We start from the raw sequence: 19,906 nt of genomic DNA, 5'->3' as shown, positions 1-19,906 counted from the left end.
CCGGGCACAAGAAAGAACGCGTAGGTTTTCAGTCGAACTTTGGCAAACTCATACGGCGTCCGTACGGACATCGTTGACTCGATCGGGCGTCGTATGTTTTTTTTTAAACTCGTAGAGGACTCGGGAACTCGGTGAAAATGTTTCACCGAGCTTCCGAGTTCTCTATGAGCTCGTAGAATTTTTTTAAGTCGGGAGCCACGTACGTGAACCGCACGGGCCCCGGAAAAGCCGGTACGGGCATCGCACGATGTCCGTGCGGACTGGAAAACTGCGAGGCCTGCCAATGCTCGCAAGACTATCGAAGGGGACTCGCACGGTCAACGTACGATGTCCGTATGATAATAATTAAGGACACCGTGCGAAGAACGTGTGATGTCCGCACGGGGCTCTTAGGGCGTTACGATCGTCGTATGGGCTCCCGACGACTTCCTTCCTTGATTCAATGTCGAATAAAAACACATTACCTACGGACACCGTACGAGTGCCGTGCAAGCGCCGTACGAAGGAACGAGCACCGTAAGAGGTACGGCCGGGCCCCATGCGAGCTCCGCACTTGTCTGCGATGTCCGTACGGATATCCTACTATCGCATCCTCTATAGATCGTACGGGACCCGTAGGTACTGTGACTAGACGCTACGATTGTACCATAAGGAGACCGTAAGGATTCTAAAATTGGTGGACTCATACAATTTTTTAAAACCATACGGACATCGTGCGGTTTTGTAACCGAGGCATAAGCACACGTCCGTGCCTGAAATAATTCGTTGAGGGGTCAAAATGTGTAAATACTGTTATGCCCTGCCAAAAAAGGTTAAAAAGCCGCCAAAACTGTGTCGCTGGGAATTAAAATTAAACAAAGCATACCAAGCTGAAATTGTTTTGCTTACTTTCTTGTCATCTAAAATAATAAAAAAAAAAACAATTATGTCGGAGATGTCAGTAAAAAATTCAAATGGCTTTTATTTAAAAAAAATGATAATGCCGTTAAAGACAGAGCCGGTACATTTCAAACATTAATTTAAACTTGAAAGGCAGTGTATATCTATTGTTTGCAATTTTATTTGAATTAGTTTGTTAAATCAAGTGTAGCTTACCCAGTATTTATTAATGGCAATATATGCTAGTACTAGATGCAAAGCAACTATTCGGTAAGACAAATACGATTGCTTGATTAAACGTTCCTTTGTCACGCTACAAAAGTACTTTCTTCTCCCAAATTAATGTAGAATCCAGAGAATCCAAGTGGAATTTGCACACTTTAAAATACCAGAACTACAAAACGGACCAAGATCCAAAGTTCACTACGTTAAAAGAGAGAAGTCCAGACAGAAAATCTAATCACAAAACACATAAAGTAAAAATAATAAATAAACGAAAAAAAAGCATATAAAAACACAGTGGTACACGTCTTTTGAGAACATATCTGGGTATTTAATTCTAGGAAAGAAACTATCGGCTCAATAATGAGTTTTAAACTAGAACTGCATACTTGGAACTTCACAAGATGCATGCGCTTGGGAAATTGCATTTTTTTCTATTTTGCGCAGATTTTCAATCTGGTCAACTTGTAGTGTCAGAATTCTTTGTACTTTATATGTTTCAATATTTTCTGGCAGATAAAATTGATTGCATGATAAAACCTACAATGACGAAAACAGTTTGTTGAATTACTCAAGGCATTATGAAAATTACAATAAAACTGAAGCAGCACATGTACGCTAGAGATACAATAGCGTACAACTCCAACTAATGACACATGTATGTGCTGTAGTGGTCATTGACCTTTTAGGAGAATATACGGTACCGTACCGTGTAACGGGTTTTAGCGTCGTACATTGGGGATTCTGGGAGACCGCCATCTTGGAGAATTGTACATTTCATGCTTTGCAGCTGCGCAGCAGTATTTAAGGGTTTTTAGGGGATTATTAGGGTTATAGTCACGCGTGTGTGGTTAATAACAAACGGGGCGCTTTATTGGCGTTGTCGGCAGGATTGATTTCGGTGCTGGGTGTGGAATTCGTTTGGAAATAGCGGTTGGAAATCGTGGCGGTGCGGGTCAGGGAAAAGGGGACCCTCGATTGCGCGCGAAGTTGTATTTCCGAATTTTAGGCATCCGGAGTCAATTGAACGGGGAAAACATTTAAAGCGTCGTTTGTTTAAAGGGTCGGCTGACGATTCGTGACTTTGGCAGTTGTTTTTGATAGTTTTTTGATGATTTTTGGGGTCTGTGAGACTTCGTAAGTTTCCGGTCATTTCCGTAAAATTTCGCGGGATTATTTGCGCATGCGCTTGAGACTGCTGCTCAGCTGCTTCCTTCTTGAAAGTGAAAGTGTAAGATGTGTAATTTCTTGAGTGTTTATATAGCAATTTAGTGAACAAGTGAACTTTGTATCTAGCATTTGTGAATAAATCTGTGAAAAATTCCGTGATCATTTATCATAGCAGGTAGGTATTCCCTGGCCGTACAAGCTTGAAGATACTCCTTGTATCCTTGAGTGTATCCTTTGGTGGTAGAAATAATAAATTAATTTATTAATTTAAATGTTGTAACTGAATAGTGTGCTAGTTTTATTTAACCGGGTGCTCTTTTATTTTAACTAGAAATCAGCTTATTAGTTTTCTTCTGTTCTGTAATACTTTGCACTTTATCTGACCATCTGTGCTTTTATGTATAACTGCTGACTGGTGTTCTTTCCCGCACGCATTTATTTTTGGTATTTCTGGGTTTAATAAAAACTTCTATAATCTTACTAATTTCTGGGTGCTCTTAGGTGTGGTCACTGCTTGCTATGGTGTGAACTAGCTTGTCCTTATCTAGTGTGTGCTTGTAGATATTGTGAGAGCTATATATATTCAGTGTATTAATTTTTTTTTTTTTTTAATGTGAAAAATAAAATATTTGTATGTAACTTGTTTGTTGTAAATTGCTTTTGTGGAAAAATATTGTGACTTACAATAGGTAACCGATAGTTATTTGTAATAACTTGCAGCAACAGCATTTGTCGATTCGTGACGCATGGGGAAACTGTTCGTGTTACTTGGTTCGTAAAAGTAATCGGTTGTTTTGGAGTTTTCGCAAGAAGCGCTGTAAGTATTGTATATTTACGGTGTATCCTAAATCGTTTTAGGTGTAAATTTTGTAAATTTGCATCTTTGGATAGAGTGGTGTTATCTAAGTGTAAGTTTGGTAAATTTACACTTAGCCAGTCAAGTGTGTGTAGCTATTGTATATTTATACAACTGTGTCCCCTTTGTGAGTATCGTATACTTACATTAAAATAGTGATTGGTACGGTCAAGAAGAGTAATTGAGTCCTAGCTAAAATATAGACCGTAATTACTAGTATGAGTTCAGATGAGGACACGACTTTTGTAGAGTCGAGAAGTACAGCGCCTTCAAGTGCGATAAAGGTTAAGACCCCAAAGCTGTCACAAATCTTAACAGCAATGGCAGCATCTTCAGCTGAAAGGGATCCTAAAATCCAGACAAGAATAAATTTCGTAGATAAGGATGGTTTAATGGCGATACCCGGTATAGGTGTAAAGTTGGCGGGTAAGATAATGGCATTACGGGAGGATGGCAATATCTCTAAAAAGAAATTACAGGCGCACCTCGGGGGAAAGGCCACTCAGTCTATGTGGGAGGCCATAGACTTTGAGGAAAATGAGAAGTTGTGGTTCGTGCGAAGGACGTCTGCTCAGCGAGATTTAGACCCTGTAAAGCTGGCGGAAAAGTTTATGGAGGCACCAGTGGAGATGAAAGAGGAAATAATGGCCCCAGATATGACAGATGCAGATACATCTGTCCATAAAGGTAGATCAAGGGCAACCGGGCTGACCAGAAAGCTGCTGAAGCGTGTATCGTATACACCTCAGATTGATTTGGAAACGGATGAGGAGGGGGCATTAGAAGAGAAGTCAAAGGAGCTTAAGGAAAAATTGAAGAAGAAAAAGCAAGTGACAGTGACTTCATCAGATGAGAGTACGGATGATGAAATGCCGGTGCCCAAGAAAAACAAACGAAAGTACCCACGGGGCGTGCCAAAGAATCTGTTGTATGATGGCAAGGGCAATTGGACGGCATTTAAAAAGAAGTTTGAGAGGTATGCCGATGCCTACGACTGGAGTGAGGAGGAGTGCAGAAATTGCTTGTGTTGGTGTTTGTCAGGCAAGGCTGCGGAATTTTATGCCATTGTTACTGAAGGTAATGACGATCTGTCGTACAGACGTCTAATGAAGAAACTCGAGCAACGGTTTGGCGCAAAGGAGTTGGCAGAAACTGCAAATGTTCGATTTCAGCAAGCGTGCCAGGGGGTTGATGAAAGTTTAGAAGATTGGGCGGATAGGCTTTTGACTTTGTCAACCCGTGCCTTCAGGGAACTGCCTGAGAAGTATGCAAACCAGCAAGTGGTTACAAGGTTTTGTGCTGGATTACACGATAAAGCGGCAGCGCAGGATGCTTGTGTGAAGCGACATCGCACCATAGAGGATGCCATGGAACATGTTAAGTGGTATCAACATGTTCACCAGGCAGTGTATGGAAAGTCACGTGTGTCTCGTCGTACGAGAGACATGGAAGAGGAAGCTGCCCATGTATTTGAAACAAGCACAAGTGAGTCAAGCTTGACAAAAGAGGATGTGCAGAAGATGGTGGATGACCTGGGGAGCCAGATACTTAAAAAGTTAACGCTGGAGCGACCAGTGGACAAGGGTAGAGGTCGAGGTAGAGGGTCTTCTGGTCAAGCCAAATGTTATCAGTGTGGGCGGCCGGGGCACATAAAACCAAATTGCCCGGATTTCAAGTGTTTCAAGTGTGGCAAGAATGGGCATCGGATGAGGGACTGTAAAGAGAAGCAAGATAAACCGATCAGTAATCAGGATTTAAACGGGAAGGGGTCGGGTGGAACGGCCCCACCCAGACCCACAAAGTAAAGGGCCGTAAGAGAGGTAATGGGAGAGTGGAGGGCCGTCATACGTCCCCTCTTGGACATTGTCCATCTGAACCCACAAATTTAGAGTCAAGTACAGGTAATTCAAGTGAACTTGACACCCCTGTGAGCTTTCGTAAAGCTCAGTTAGAAGATAGTTGCTCGCACCAGGGTATACAGACTGATGATAGTCAATCAGATAGCTCTCCAGAGATGGGCGGAGATGGTGCTACTGCTTCTGCAACGGATAAGGAACCAGTCGAAGCATCGGTACAAGCAAGTGAAGGTAAAAGTGATGAATTTGTAACCGCAACTGTATGCCAGTTGTCGTCTGTATCTAAATATAAACTCAAGGTGAAAGTGGGTGAAACAGAGGTCGAAGCTATCGTCGACACAGCAGCAGAAGTTACCATTATCTCTGAAGAGGTGTATAAAAAATTGAAAGTGAAGCCAAAGACTGTGAAAAATGCAAAGCTGTTGACAGCTGGGAAGGAGTTATCCATGAATGGTTTGGTGGTCGGGCCAGTTAGACTACAAATTGGGTCTAAGGTATATCGTGAAACTATATATGTAGCACCAATTGCACAAGACATGCTACTAGGTTTTGATTTGTTGCATAGTAAAGCAGTTCTTGACATGAAAAGAGGCATAATTAACTTTGATGGAGAAGATTTGCACCTAAATGTTGACAAGGCTAGTGGCGAACCGCTTGTAGCGAGGGTCACTGTGTGTAAGAGGAGTGTTGTGCCGCCAAATTCTGTGATGCAAGTCAAGTGCAGGGTAAATCGTGCAATGCCAGAGTTCATGATAGAGCCAGATGAAGGTTTAAAAGTGCTTGTCCCAAAGACTGTGCATAGTCAAGGAGGTAATGCTACACTGTGTGTGGTAAATGCTTCTGATAAGTTCCGGTTGCTGAAGAAGGGGTTGGAAGTAGCAAGTGCCTATCCAGTTGAAGAGGTACTAGATCCAGAAGTGGAAGTTGAAGTGCATTCCATTGAGCAGGTGGAGGTTGATGAAAATGTTAAGGTACCGGGTCACCTGGAAGAAGTATATGCTAAGTCAACGACACACCTGGATGATGAACAGAAAAGCGAGCTTCGTAAGCTATTGGTTGATTATCAAGATGTTTTTGCAACAAGTGAATTCGACCTTGGGAACTTCACTGAGATACAGCACAGCATAGACACTGGAATGGCCAAACCGATAAAGCAGCGCATGCGTCGTACGCCGGCATGCTTTGTGGCGGAAGAAGAAGCACATCTGAAGAAGATGCTTGAGGCTGGGGTGATTCAGGAATCAACTTCTGAATGGGCTTCAGCACCAGTGTTAATAAGAAAAAGGGATGGAACTGTTCGCTGGTGTGTCGATTACAGGGCCTTAAACAGTGTCTGTGTGAAGGATGTGTTTCCCTTGCCCTTGGTCGATGATTGCCTGGACACGCTGGCCGGAAGTTGCTGGTTTTCAAAGCTGGATGCCAACTCTGCATATTGGCAGGTGAAGATAAAGGAAGAAGACCGGCACAAGACTGCGTTTGTTACCAAGTATGGTTTGTTTGAGCATGTGAAAATGGGCTTCGGGTTGTGCAATGCGCCAGCCACATTTTCAAGAGTCGTGAATCTCGTAGCCCGAGGTTTAAATTGGAAAACTGTTCTGGCTTTCCTAGATGATATTTTGGTTCTAGGAAAAACGTTTGATGACCACTTGAAAAACTTGGCGGAAGTGCTTGACCGATTTCGTAAATACGGTCTAAAGTTGAAACCGAAGAAGTGTGTGTTCTTCCAGCATGAAGTAGAGTTTTTGGGGCGTATCGTTAGTAACGATACATTGGCTATGGCGGAAAAGGACATTGAGGTAGTGATGCAATGGCCAACCCCCCAGAATGCCAAGGATGTTCAAAGGTTCATGGGTCTCGCCAATTACCATAGAGGGTTTGTCAAGGATTTTGCGACACTCAGTGAGCCATTATACAAGGTGGTTGGGAAGGATTTTGTGTGGGGAGAGGAGCAGCAGCAGGCATTTGATGCTTTAAAGCTTGCATTAACAGAGCCTCCAGTGTTGGCCCTTCCTAACCATAGAGATGCGTTCATTCTTGACACTGACGCTTCGAACATAGCGGTAGCTGGGGAATTAATACAGGTACAAGACAGTCAGGAGAAAGTTATAGCTTATGGTAGCTATTTGTTGACACCGGAGCAACGTAATTATTGTGTTACGAGAAAGGAGTTGTTGGCCGTCGTACGGTTCACAAGACAATATAGGTACTATCTCTTAGGTAGGCCTTTTGTACTGCGGACAGACCATTCCAGTCTCACATGGCTATTGAAATTTAAGGAGCCACAAGGTCAGCTAGCTAGATGGATGGAGGAGCTTTCGCAATATAACATGATATTGCAACACAGGGCCGGACGCAAGCACTGCAATGCTGATGCATTGTCACGTCCACCAGTACCAGATGATTTGTGTGGGTACTACAGAACTGAGGTGAAATTAAGCGAATTGCCGTGCGGGGGGTGCAAGTATTGCGAGAAGGCGCACGATAGCTGGGAAAAGTTCACTGAAGATGTTGATGAAGCTGTGCCTCTGGTGGGAGGGGGGCTAGGGATTAAGAGGGTCGCCGAGGTTAGCACCAAGAGTTTGGGTGGGGAGAAGTTGCCATTCCATGAGTCAGGGGGAAATAGCGTTACTTCTGTAGGGATACCCAATGGGGGCGGAGATCAAGAGTTGATCAAAAATACGCCGGTGCTCCGAGATGATGGTAGTAAATCCATAGGTGGGGGAATTCCTGAGAGTGCGGACGCGTACTCTTCAGAAGGGGATTCTGATAAATCCTGTGGTGGGGAGCCGTCATACGAGTTAGATGCCAGTAAATCCACAGGAAGGGGATCCTTGAGTGGGCAGTTATGTACCAACGAGTTGCGGATCAAGAGTAAATCCTGTGGTGGGGAACCTTTGAGCGATACGGTAGATCCCAGAAATGAAGGAGATCAGTGTTCTTTACAGTGTAGCGATGAGGATGATGTAGTACATCTGGAGATTTTGATGGTGGATGGAGTACACCAAGTAGTTGTTACAGAGGTAACGGTGAAGGATGAAGATGGCCCATGTAGCTGGGGATTAACGTTGAAGGAAGTCATAGCTGAGCAGGCCAAAGACCAGAAGTTGGCCGTGTTGTTGAGGTGGTTAGAGACTGGAGAGGAGCCAGGACAAGGGGCATTATTTTTAGAAGGCCCAGCAGCAAAATCGTACTGGCTTAATAAGGAGGCATTTGAGCTGATAGATGGTACGTTATATATGGATGATGACGGCGACAAGAAACTGGTCGTACCAGTTAGCTTGAGGGACCAGGCCATACGTCTGAATCACGACCTCCCTTCAGCAGCGCATCAGGGAGTGGCACGGACAAAGGCGAAGGTGAAAGAAAAGTTTTATTGGTATGGTTTATCAGGGGATGTTCGAGACTTTGTCAGTAGCTGTGATGCCTGCAACAGGAGCAAGAAAGCTGACCGATATGGGAGATGTCCTCTAACAGAGTTTCAGGCAGGAGCTGCAATGGAAAGGGTCCATATCGATTTTATGGGTCCACTGCCGAAGACACCAAGGGGGAATGAACACATTCTGATGATGGTTGATCAGTTTACAAAGTGGGTTGAATGTGTCCCCTTGCCGTCGCAAACAGCGGAAGTCACTGCTCGTGCAGCAGTGAACGAGTTCTTCTCGAGATTCGGGTATCCTTTTCAGATCCACTCTGATCAAGGTAGGAACTTCGAAGGGAAACTATTTACAGCGCTATGTAAAGCTTTAGAGATCCATAAGTCAAGAACAACGCCATACCGCCCCGCATCTAATGGCCAGGTTGAGCGTTTCAATCGGACTCTAATGGATGCTGTACGATGTTACATAGGCAAGTCACAGAACCAGTGGGACTTACACCTACAGCAGATTGCTGGAGCACTGAGAGCATCAGTGAACCGTAGTACGGGATTCACCGCAAACAGGTTGATGTTGGGACGAGAGACTAATACTCCAGCAGGCTTGATGTTTCCCCTTGTAGGGGATAAAGGGCAAGGTGTAAATCCAGACGATTATGTTACAGAGTTAACATCTGAGATTCAGAGAGCTCATGATGTAGCTAGGAGTAATTTGAAGACGTCCTTAAAGCGCATGAAGAGGAATTATGACCTTAGAATTCTCACAAGAGTATACGAAGAGGAGATGTAGTGTATGTATTAGACACTGCGACCATTAAGGGAAGTGCAGGAAGTTGTCATCGCCATGGAAGGGTCCGGGCGTCATAGAGAAGAAAATTTCGGCCTATGTGTATAGAGTTAAATTGAAGAACTCTGTGTTTGTGACCAATCATGATAGGCTGAAGCCTTGTAGAGATCGAAATTTACCAACATGGGTAAAGAAATGGAAGGCAGAGCCGGAAGGGGTAGCAGATGATGATGAAGATGACACAAAATTACATTGTAGCTGTAGAAAACCTTGGCAAGGGCGGTTCATGATAATGTGTGATGACTGTGAGGTGTGGTATCATGGGTCCTGTGTCAATATTACCCCAACAGAAGCATTAGAAATTGATAAGTATAAATGTAGGGCGTGCGGGAAGGGAGGCCAGTAAATTCTGTATAAGGGTCGCATTCGTAATGTGATTCATTTGATATGATATTTTTCAGTAATGGTCACATTCGTAATGTGACTGATAGGTTATGATATTTTTTGTTTCAGGAATGGAGGGAAGCGATTTTTACGATAGGTTAGTGGAGGAGACTAGGCAGGGTGGCTTGATGCCGTGCAGGGATCTTGTGAGGAGGCTGATGCTGTGCATCAGGAGGAGCTCTTTGGAGATGAGGACGGTGCTGGCTGGTCAGGTTGATATAGCCCGACGGAGGGGGAATAACCAGTGGCTGAGGACAGTGGCGAGGGACGCAGAGGACTACCAACTAGCCAGTCGGGCATGGATAGATCGAACAATCTGGGTCGTACGTAGGCGTGAGCCAGAGTCATCCGAGTCAAAGAACTGCACTAGTGATATAAGGTTGAAAACCGTGCCAAGCATAGAGAGGGTGATAGAAAATGCAGCGAGTGCACCTCCTCCACCAGAAAGGTCACCATCAGACGTCCTGATGAAGGACTTGCAAGAATTGATAGACTGGAACCCCACGCTCGATTACGAGGATGTCCAGCTAGAGGCGGATCCAATCCCTGTTGTACAGGCGGTTGGAGGTCCATCAGGGGAGACTCCTGCTCGTAGCAGGATGGATACCGAGAACGTGAGCCAGAGGCAGCCAGAGCACGAGGTGTGTAGGAAAAGGGTGACCTTCCAGCTTCCTGTGGCGGATGATGGAAGTAAGGGTGAGGTTGCTTGTAGCAATCTACCTACCAGTCATACCTCAGAGTCAAAACAGCAGGTAGAAGTAACCAGGAGTGGGCCAGTGATGGAGACCTCAAGGGGAGCGATTGCTAGTTCTGCTACGTCTGCAACCACTACTGCTTGTAGCAGTAAGTCACGGAAGTTATGCCCAATATCCTGGTGCTCCAAGGAGTATGTATACCCCAAGGCTCACGCTTTTAACTTTCACTACCCTACCAAGATAGACATTCAAGCAGGCGGGAGGAAGGCGACTAGGGACAGGACTGAAGCATTGGAGTATCTAGCCACCAGAATTGTTGGGCCAGGAGCATCTCCAGCTGACTTGATGGAGCGTTTGAACCAGCTAGAGGTCACCAGGCGACATGAGAAGAAGCAGATCGATGACTGGACGAGGAGGGTAGTGAGGGATGTATCGAGGGAACTGGGGCTTGTAGTCCCAGAAACCTTATCGCTGTTCCCATTGAACTCACCAGTTCTGGTGTTCCACTGGGTGGTGTTGATGGAGGTCCTCCAGCTCCTAGATCAGAGGGAGCATAATCTGTTCATGCGGTTATTTGCCTCTGCTAATAGGAGGACAGAGCTGAGGCAGCGGCTGCCACAAGAAGAGTCTTTGGCACCGGAGAGAGGGGAGGAGGCTATGAGGGAAGTAGAGCATGCGATGCCCGAAAGAGAAGAATCTGGCAGAATGGAGGGTGTTGTCGATCTGGAGGTCACGCGCGGAGCTCAGTCTGGCAATCGTATTGTGAGACTGTGTTCAGCCCAGAGGGTGGAGCCAGTGTGTCGTGAAGAAAGTCCCTGTCGTACAGAGGCAGACACAGGCGGAGAATCATCGCAGGGGATAGAAGTTGCCCTCGAGGGAACCATCTCCGAGTCAGAGGCCATGGATGTTGAGGTAGCAGGAGTGGCCGAATGTGTAGAGCAGGCAGGGAGTTCTGCGGAAGGGGGAGAAGAGGGTCTCAGTTGTACTGAGCCCATAGCTAGGGATAATACAGAGATGGCAGACGGAATGAAGGGTGCTTTTGATAGCCACTTTCACATTGATAGGCTGGGAAGGGAGCTAAGGCTAGCAACATACAACCTTAGGGAGTTGCAGGGGTCTGCTCAATCGATGGATCAGAGCAATTGCGTCCATCTCTGTGGTGCAGTGGCGAATTTTTGCGACCCAATCACCTACCCTTCGCTGGAAGATGTCAACTTCCTAAAAAGCCAGGGGATAGTGACCACTGTAGGTTTACATCCAAGGCACGCAGCGGGGGTGAGGCCAGCAACAGTCGATAAACTACAGGAGATGCTGCAGTGGCCAGAAGTTGTAGGTTTGGGAGAGATTGGACTGGATCACACGGCTCCTATGGAAGAGTGGGCAGTCCAAAGGGATGTTCTGGCAACAGCGTTGGGCCTGTTGGAGCCACGTCATGTGCTTGTGCTGCACTGCAGAGGACGGCATGAAGCAGAGTTTTCGGAGCTCCTCGCATCCCTCTTTTATCAGTGTGTGGGAGTTGTGCCAAGGGAGCAGAAGATCCATCTGCACTGTTTCCAAGGCTTAAAGGAGGATGTGAAGCGATGGACTGAACATTTCGTAAATGTTCACTTTGGGTTTACCAATCTCGTCGCAAGGAGGAGGTTTACCACGGGACATGTTGAAGCCTTGCGAAGTGTGGAGTCCTCCAGGTTACTGCTTGAAACCGATGCCCCATACTTTGCACCTCCAGGGTACAGTATCTCCGCACCCTGGTTCATTGGTATGACAGCGGCAGCAGTGGCGAGATTGTTGAACGAAGAGGTGGAGCGGGTCCTTGCTGTTACCACTAGGAATGGGGTGAACCTTTACAGTCAGTAGAGGTGGAAGAGGCGTTCATGTTGTACATGTTCGCAAAGGAGTTGAAGGTAGATGTTTTCTTGCTTCGTAAGCTGGAAACGACAGGAATTTGTGGTCTACCTTGTAGGTTGGCTAAGAATATGTTGCAGTCTGCCATGTCGGAGACTGAGATTGTGTAGCCTTGTAGGTCGAATCAGGAGGGAGTTGCCTTGTAGGCAACTTGCAAGCTGTCAGTTGCTTGCGGGTGTTTGCATTTTTAGTACTGGTTAAACTTCCAAATGGCTGGAACTGCCCAGGGACGGAGTGCGTTGAACTGACCGCCATTGATTCTGGATTTCTTTTGACATAATGGCATACAAATTTCCACATTTCTTAAATTCATGGGATGGGTATCTTGGAGTTTTTATTGACAATTGGGTTCAAAATTCTAATATTTGGATGGCATATTTAGCAACAGAGTAGGCTACACTCCTTTTGGGATAAAGTGGGGGGGAGTGTAGTGGTCATTGACCTTTTAGGAGAATATACGGTACCGTACCGTGTAACGGGTTTTAGCGTCGTACATTGGGGATTCTGGGAGACCGCCATCTTGGAGAATTGTACATTTCATGCTTTGCAGCTGCGCAGCAGTATTTAAGGGTTTTTAGGGGATTATTAGGGTTATAGTCACGCGTGTGTGGTTAATAACAAACGGGGCGCTTTAGTGCCTTGATTTAAGCGTGTGTCTGTCCTACTTATGAAATTGCAGAATAAAACTTTCCTTTGATCCGTTTTAGACAGCTTCAACATTTCGGTCTGAGCTTTGGTTATAATGCGTGACTACAAACTTCATACAAATCAATGGGCTTCCTGAAGGACAAGAATTCATCGATATCATTAAAGCGGCTATCAGTTGTCACGAGTGCTCAGTAATTGCTTCCTACACGGACAGAAACATATTTGGTATATTTGCACGCGATAGCGAAATGTGAAAACAGTATAGTTCAAAAGAAATGAGAATATCGTTGGGTTTAGAACCCCTCGTTCAAACGTGCTGATATGATTGTAAATTTACACGATTCATAACGTCACAAAGAGCAAGCAATATCTGACATGCAAGAGGGTACATGTTTACTTTAAAGATTTATTGTATGATTTGTTACAATTATGAACAACCTTATATTGCTGCAAATCTCAAACTTTTTCATTATGGAAATTATAGGCTAAAATAGTATCAATCGCAGAAATTGCTTTGTACATGTTGTATTCAATTGCAAAGTGTCAAATTTGCAATTTGATAATGGAAGTATACTAAATAGTGTTCAAAGAATACAAATTTTAAAACAGATTGAGTCATATTTGGAATTACTAATTTAGAAATAGCCATAACATCATAAATTATTTACAATTTTAAAATGTACAATGCATTCAAGACTAATATACATTTCCAAATCTGGAGGATTTTCATCAAGCATCACAAAAGAAATTTACAAAAAGAAACCCTTGTTGTATCTGTTTTTATTCAATTTTACATTTTGTAAAATGCCACGCCGGTGTTAAGTTTTAATGACGTTTTAAATTCACAACTTTGTCAATTGCATAGTTAAAACCTCTGGAGTATGATATACCCCAGTCACACATACGGCGCGGATAGCTACGTCTAACCACGGATAGAAACGTAGTAATCCGTATCGATCCGTACCTGAGACGTACCTCAAATTAGTAATCCGTATCAATCCGTACCAACACTTGGTCAAAACGTATTCAAGACTTATCCGAAACTTGCAAGTTTCTCCAACTATTGAACATGCACAAAAGTTTGAGCGATCCGTAGCCATTTGAGCGTGACTTTAGTCCAACTTGCTTGAAACTTGTTCCCCGGTTCTCATCATTTTTCCCGTACTAACACGTACTGCTCCGTGCTAATTCCCCCACAGACCAATCCCATCCGCACCGTACTTCAACGCATGGACATATCCGTATGTGTGACTGTAGCTATAGTAAAACGTCTATAGATGACTGGATTTCGATGTTTTATATAGCAAATAAGTGAACAGGGCAGATGTTTTTTTGTGAGAAAAGCAAAATCAATATTGATGATTGTTGTTCATCATTCTAAAGCTAAATTCAATACGGTCAATTTTATATAAAGAGTTTCCAAACCCGTCTATTTTGTAGTAAAACCTTCTGCATGAAAGAGTTAGTGCTAGGGAGTGAAAATCGCCCTATTGCCTAAAATTGACTAAACACACACCGTTATCTTTTTGATTTTGTTCCATGAAAGCTTAAAGCATAACAAGAATGGTTTCTTTAAAAGACTCATCACATTTTAACCCACAATATAAAATTAACGAACGAAAATATCACAACATCATTTGCATTTGTTCATCAATCGTCCACAATGTGCCTAGATACCTAGAGTGGATTGATAAAATTCGATACATCTGACAACTAGCATCTTCAAACAAAAATAATTAACAAAATCTGTAAGTAGGCCGACAGGCTCGCATGGAAGCAACCAAAGCAAAAACGCATTATATTACAATCGCTAAGCTTACAATCGTTTATATAGTGTATATGAATGACACCTGATGAAAAGGATTATTTTGAAGAGAGTAAATAGCTTGTAAAGCTATAAGACACCAAGATGCCAGGAATTATAACAAGTCGGGGCGAATTTTTAACACAATGTACGAAATATATTTGCTGTTAAGACCTTTTTTTCAAAAGTAATTAAATGTTATTATTATTTTATATGTTTGTTTGTTTTGGGTTTAACGCCGTTTTTCAACAGTATTTCAGTTATATAACTGCGGGCAGTTAACCTAACCAGTGTTCCTGGATTCTGTACCAGTACAAACCTGTTCTCCGCAAGTAACTGCCAACTTCCCCACATGAATTATCAGAGGTGGAGGACTAATGATTTCAGACACAATGTCGTTTATCACATAGTCACTGAGAACATACCCCCCGCCCGAGGATCGAACTCGCGACCCCGCGATCCGTAGACCAACGCTCTTACCTACTGAGCTAAGCGGGCGGGCTTATTGTTACGATATCAAGAACACTCCCGGACGAAATTAAGGTTAGTATGTGCGGTAGCAAATTACTGCATTGTTCTTTTTGTCAATTTGTAATACAAAAGTGTATTTTGCGACATGAAAAAAAAACTTCGTTTATCTTATGAATTGTTAAATACTGTCTTTAAACAAAAAATGATAATCAACTGATTTTTCAAACTATTATCTATGTTTTTTATTGTTATTTTTTATTTAAGATTGATGATATATTTAGCATGATATGGTAAATATATATTTCATATATTAATTTAAGCTGATTAACGTGTTGCAGTATACTATTTCGTATGTTCGGATAATCGGTATTTATTTACTGGCAGTAATTTATGTATTAAGAAGACAATTATTAGTTGATTTTTAATTACAGTTTAAATCTTGTATGACATATTTTGCCTATCTTTTTTATACCAATAGAAATAAACTAAAATGGAAAGGTTTCTGCTGCGTAACAACAATCACTTTGTCTTATTATGAAAAAATAAATGAAAGCTAATATTATCTTTAAACAATTGTTGGATTTTTTTTTAATATCATGAGGGACATGAGCATTTTAAGTACTTGATACGGCAATACGTCACATTGGTATATTATTTGCCGACAAAAAGTGATATAAGACGTTATATTTAATTCACACACTCTAAATCGATTATTAGGTGCGCAGAATAAATCACTAAACGTCATCGCACACAAATTATTCCACTTGCTGTAATACAATAAAAACATGGTCACAATGACGTCATGTAGACTTATTAATTGACATCATGTATGTGCCGAGAAATAGTTCTCCCTTTGTCCACTCTTGTAAATAAGAGACAAACTAGGAACAAAATGTAAAGTAAAAAGTTTTCAAACATTTTGACAATGCGAGTTGGTTACACGGCATGCAGAATAATTCGCCCCCACTACGTCCTCGTTACGTTGTTCTGCATGTGTATTGCCTTTTTCGCATCCAAATATTTATCTAAACATTATTTTCTTAAATATAGTACTATATGATATACTAGTAAATTCTTGACTGGAACCGTACTGCAATTCATTGGCACTTACAGACTAAAAACATTTGGAGTAGAATCTATAAGAATCATATCAAGCAGATGCATTGCCATGAATAAGGCAAAGGCTCCGTAAACTAGTGTTTGGGCGACGTTAAACAGAATGTTTTCTAATTGATTTTAGAACATTGTCCCTGTTATAATGGCTGCTACAGCAGCAATAGTATGAGAGGATGAAGACGTTTTAGGGCGCCTTACACGAGGTAGATTTCGGACTCTGGATTCTGCCTTATAAAGTTTTAAATATATTCAGAGAACACCGCGTCTTTATGTAGGACCTAATTTCCTTCCTACCCGGAGCTTCCATGCCTACGATGAAATAACACAAGTGTTCACGAGTATGGTGTATTAGGACGCTTGTAACCCTGCCATAACAAAACCACTTGTGAAATTTGCGATGTGCATAATGCATTGAAACCCTAGAAGAACATGAAACAAAGTGCTTGTACCTGTAATAGTTTCTACGGAAGCACGCTTGTCTCAAAATTTTCTGAATTCCCCTCGTATTTCAGACGTGGTCAGACATTTGGATAAAACTTCCGAACTTATTAACTAGATATATTGTTTCCTCTCAACATGTGCGCTACGAGAGAGGGGCAAGTCATGCTGGGAGCACCCACTCGGTTTTGAAGAACAAAATTATATATATGATCACATTCGTATAGAATTTAGATTGTCTCATTCTACGAAGCTTATGATTAATTGTATAAGCTTTCAAATAGCAATAATTACACAGTCGAACACTCCGAGCTTGAGATATTTTCCTTTGCGAATGTGGTGACATTTTTCAAAGTAGTCAAAAAATTCAAGTAATGAGCATTTGGTACATTCATAGATTACAAAGTTTGTAAAAATTAATTATTATGCTCATATTAAAGCAGCATGCAAGCATAACGTTAAACTTTCAATACGAAGATTCCTCTTCCTGGGCGCTTCTTTAAAGATGACATTTTTTTACTTTAAATATATTGTTTAATTTCTTTTGGTATGTTTTATTACATTTTTTATATTTTGAAGTTTCTCCCATTTGATATCAAAGTATCCAAAAAGCGGACGATTTCTTTTGATATTAATATCATTTCAAGTCTTACATTTGCATTTGATACATATTGGGATATTTCAACAATCTGAACTAAAAGACAAGTTTAAAAATAGCCTGTAGCTTCCTTATTAATTTATTTTCAATCTGTCCTTATTGCGCATGCAATGTAGTTAATGGGATGTTATACATATTTCATAAACTAGGCATAGGAAATAGAGATCAATATAATTGCACTTTTACTATTCATACTAGACCTGTTCTGTAGTACAAAAGTGCTTCCATTGTGACATTTTGTTACAAGCAAAACTGTATTATCTGCACTATAAAAATACTGGTATTTCATTTTATTATGGGTTTGTTAAAAGTTCATTTTTTACAATAAGTAAGTTGACAAAATCATATGAAGCAGGTTTGAAAGGGTAAATCAAACACATATGAATAAATCGTAAATGTTTTGATTGTGCAAAAAGGTATGATATTGTGTCTTAACCGTTTTCCACTCAATTGTGTGATTGCAAGGGAAGTAAATTAATAGATATATCTGCTTATAAGTACTGGCCTAAGGCAACCGTTGTCAATCTTTGAGGATCACAACTTTAAATTAAATATTAAAACTTCTGTTATCTGTATTAACAAAACTATCATAAATTTCACATTGTAGAAATCATTTTCTAGACTTTATTTAATGTATTTCTATCATTGAAAATTTAAGGGTATATCTCTATTTGAACTTGCATTTGTAATGAATTTCGTCTAAATACATATTTTTCCATGTAAATCGTTGACAAATATAATACAATAGTTCTTATATTCATATCCACAGGCAAAGTGTTAACTATAGTTATACATTATGCTTTAAACACTACCTTGATCGGCAATCAGAAAAGGAAAAATCAACTTTTAAAAATACCTTTAGTGAAACTTTAACATGTATTTACCACTCAATGAACGCAGGTAAGTGTAAATGGTCATTTGTTAAACTTTATTTGATCCAAATCTGATTAACCACCTTTAAGGTTAACTAGGTTTCTATTAATATTCAGCAAATGGCAACTGGAATATCAAATTTATGTCTTCGAGACAGAAATATGTCATCAGCAACATACAGACGAACTGTTGAATTACGGTCCATATAAAAGCCATCAATAAGTTTCACATTTCGTAAAAATGGAGCAGAATAGTTTTGAATTGCTAACACGGAACTCGTTGTCCACAACTGTGATAATTAATTAGGCTTCAAACTATTAGAAATTGAATCGTTAAAAAGGCATTTAAAACATGAAAACATCAACACGTTAACATTATATGGCCACTGCCAAATATAGACATTTTCCAAATGCACATGATAACACTCATTAGAGTTCTGTGGTGGACTTCATTTGATTTGTTTAATTTATATGTAATTATAGAGGGGAAACCATAGAATATAACAGCGGATTTTCTAGACACTACAGTATCTTGAATATATAGAGGATTTTTGTTTGTGTCAGTGTGTGATCGAAGTATTTTCATTAATTTTGTAATATTTTCTGAAGTGGCCTAAACTTACACGTAAAACAAAAAAATCGTCTCTTACTTCAACTTGAATAAAATTTTAACCTTATTAAAACACATTAACAGTATTAGATATGTTTATTAGTTTTTTCATATTTCGCTAAAATACTTATATTGTGCTTATATTACAGTATGTGAGAATAGATTAAATGTTCTAGTGTGTAAGACTAGTAAAGTGGTCATGATATGTACTTTTACTTCGAATTCGAAGTTATCATCAACAACAACAACAAAAAAAAACTAATACAAAAAAGTAATGGTTTGTTGAATATTGCTTGCAAACAGTTTGATAAAATATACGCGCATTTGTATTCACAGCTGTTTGTTTCAATACAAAAGTCTCTGTCCTATTGTATTCCTAGCAGCATTTACCAGAACAAGTATTTGATTCCAATATTATAGAAAGATAGCGACAAATGACAATGTGCCTTGATTATCTAAACAGCGAGTTGAATAAGAACTGTCACGATTTCAGATATCTGTGTGGTTACTGCTTCCTTTACCTTCCTTGAAACAGAAGGCTGACCAACGAAAACAATTAACTTACATATTCGGTTATAAGCTATACGCTCGAGCAGATAAAAATTTTGTAGGATCGGTGCGGTTCTAAATACACGTTTGGACAAAAGAAAGTCTACCTTTAGGTTCCTTTCACTCAATCTTAATCCAGTGCAAAAGCAGGGACGAGTGCCCACCCATTTCAGTATATGAGAACCATTAAAATTGACTTCATGATTAAAAATAATTAGAAAATAAATCAACACAGAGAAAACAGCCACTAGAAAGATTGAAATTCTTTCTTGCTATGTGGAAAATTTTCGAAACATGGCTATTCAGTCATTAGCTTCACTTGAAAAGCAAGTAAATGGAATGACACATCCAAAACACTCCTAGGTCATACTTGAAAATGCAAAATGATTTACGCTAATAATTTTGGGGGTATTATTATATTACCACGTTTCAATACGAACAATAGTAATTTACGAATACTTCCATCTTTGTTATGAAACATTTGTAATAACAGCAAAAAAACGCAGGAGGTCTGATCTCACTGATGTTACACCGCTCATTGTACACGAAAAAG

At 41.1% G+C, this 19,906-nt stretch overlaps 2 protein-coding genes across 3 annotated transcripts in view; one reads left to right on the top strand and one right to left on the bottom strand.

The window, feature by feature from the left end:
• The window catches only part of LOC123561503 (uncharacterized), a 56,958-nt gene that overhangs the window by 20,930 nt on the left and 16,122 nt on the right, over nt 1-19,906 (bottom strand). The gene's annotated exons all lie outside the window — the stretch shown is intronic.
• LOC123526117 (uncharacterized) lies at nt 9,195-12,139 on the top strand. The gene has a single exon (XM_045305132.2). It carries the CDS (start codon nt 9,638-9,640, stop codon nt 12,137-12,139), a length of 2,502 nt encoding a protein of 833 aa, XP_045161067.2. The 5' UTR covers nt 9,195-9,637.

This window comes from Mercenaria mercenaria, chromosome 10 (assembly GCF_021730395.1).
Source record: "Mercenaria mercenaria strain notata chromosome 10, MADL_Memer_1, whole genome shotgun sequence".
Classification (NCBI taxonomy): Eukaryota; Metazoa; Mollusca; class Bivalvia; order Venerida; family Veneridae; genus Mercenaria; species Mercenaria mercenaria.
The sequence above is the reverse complement of the archived record's forward strand: the minus strand, read 5'-3'. Positions and strand labels throughout refer to the sequence as shown.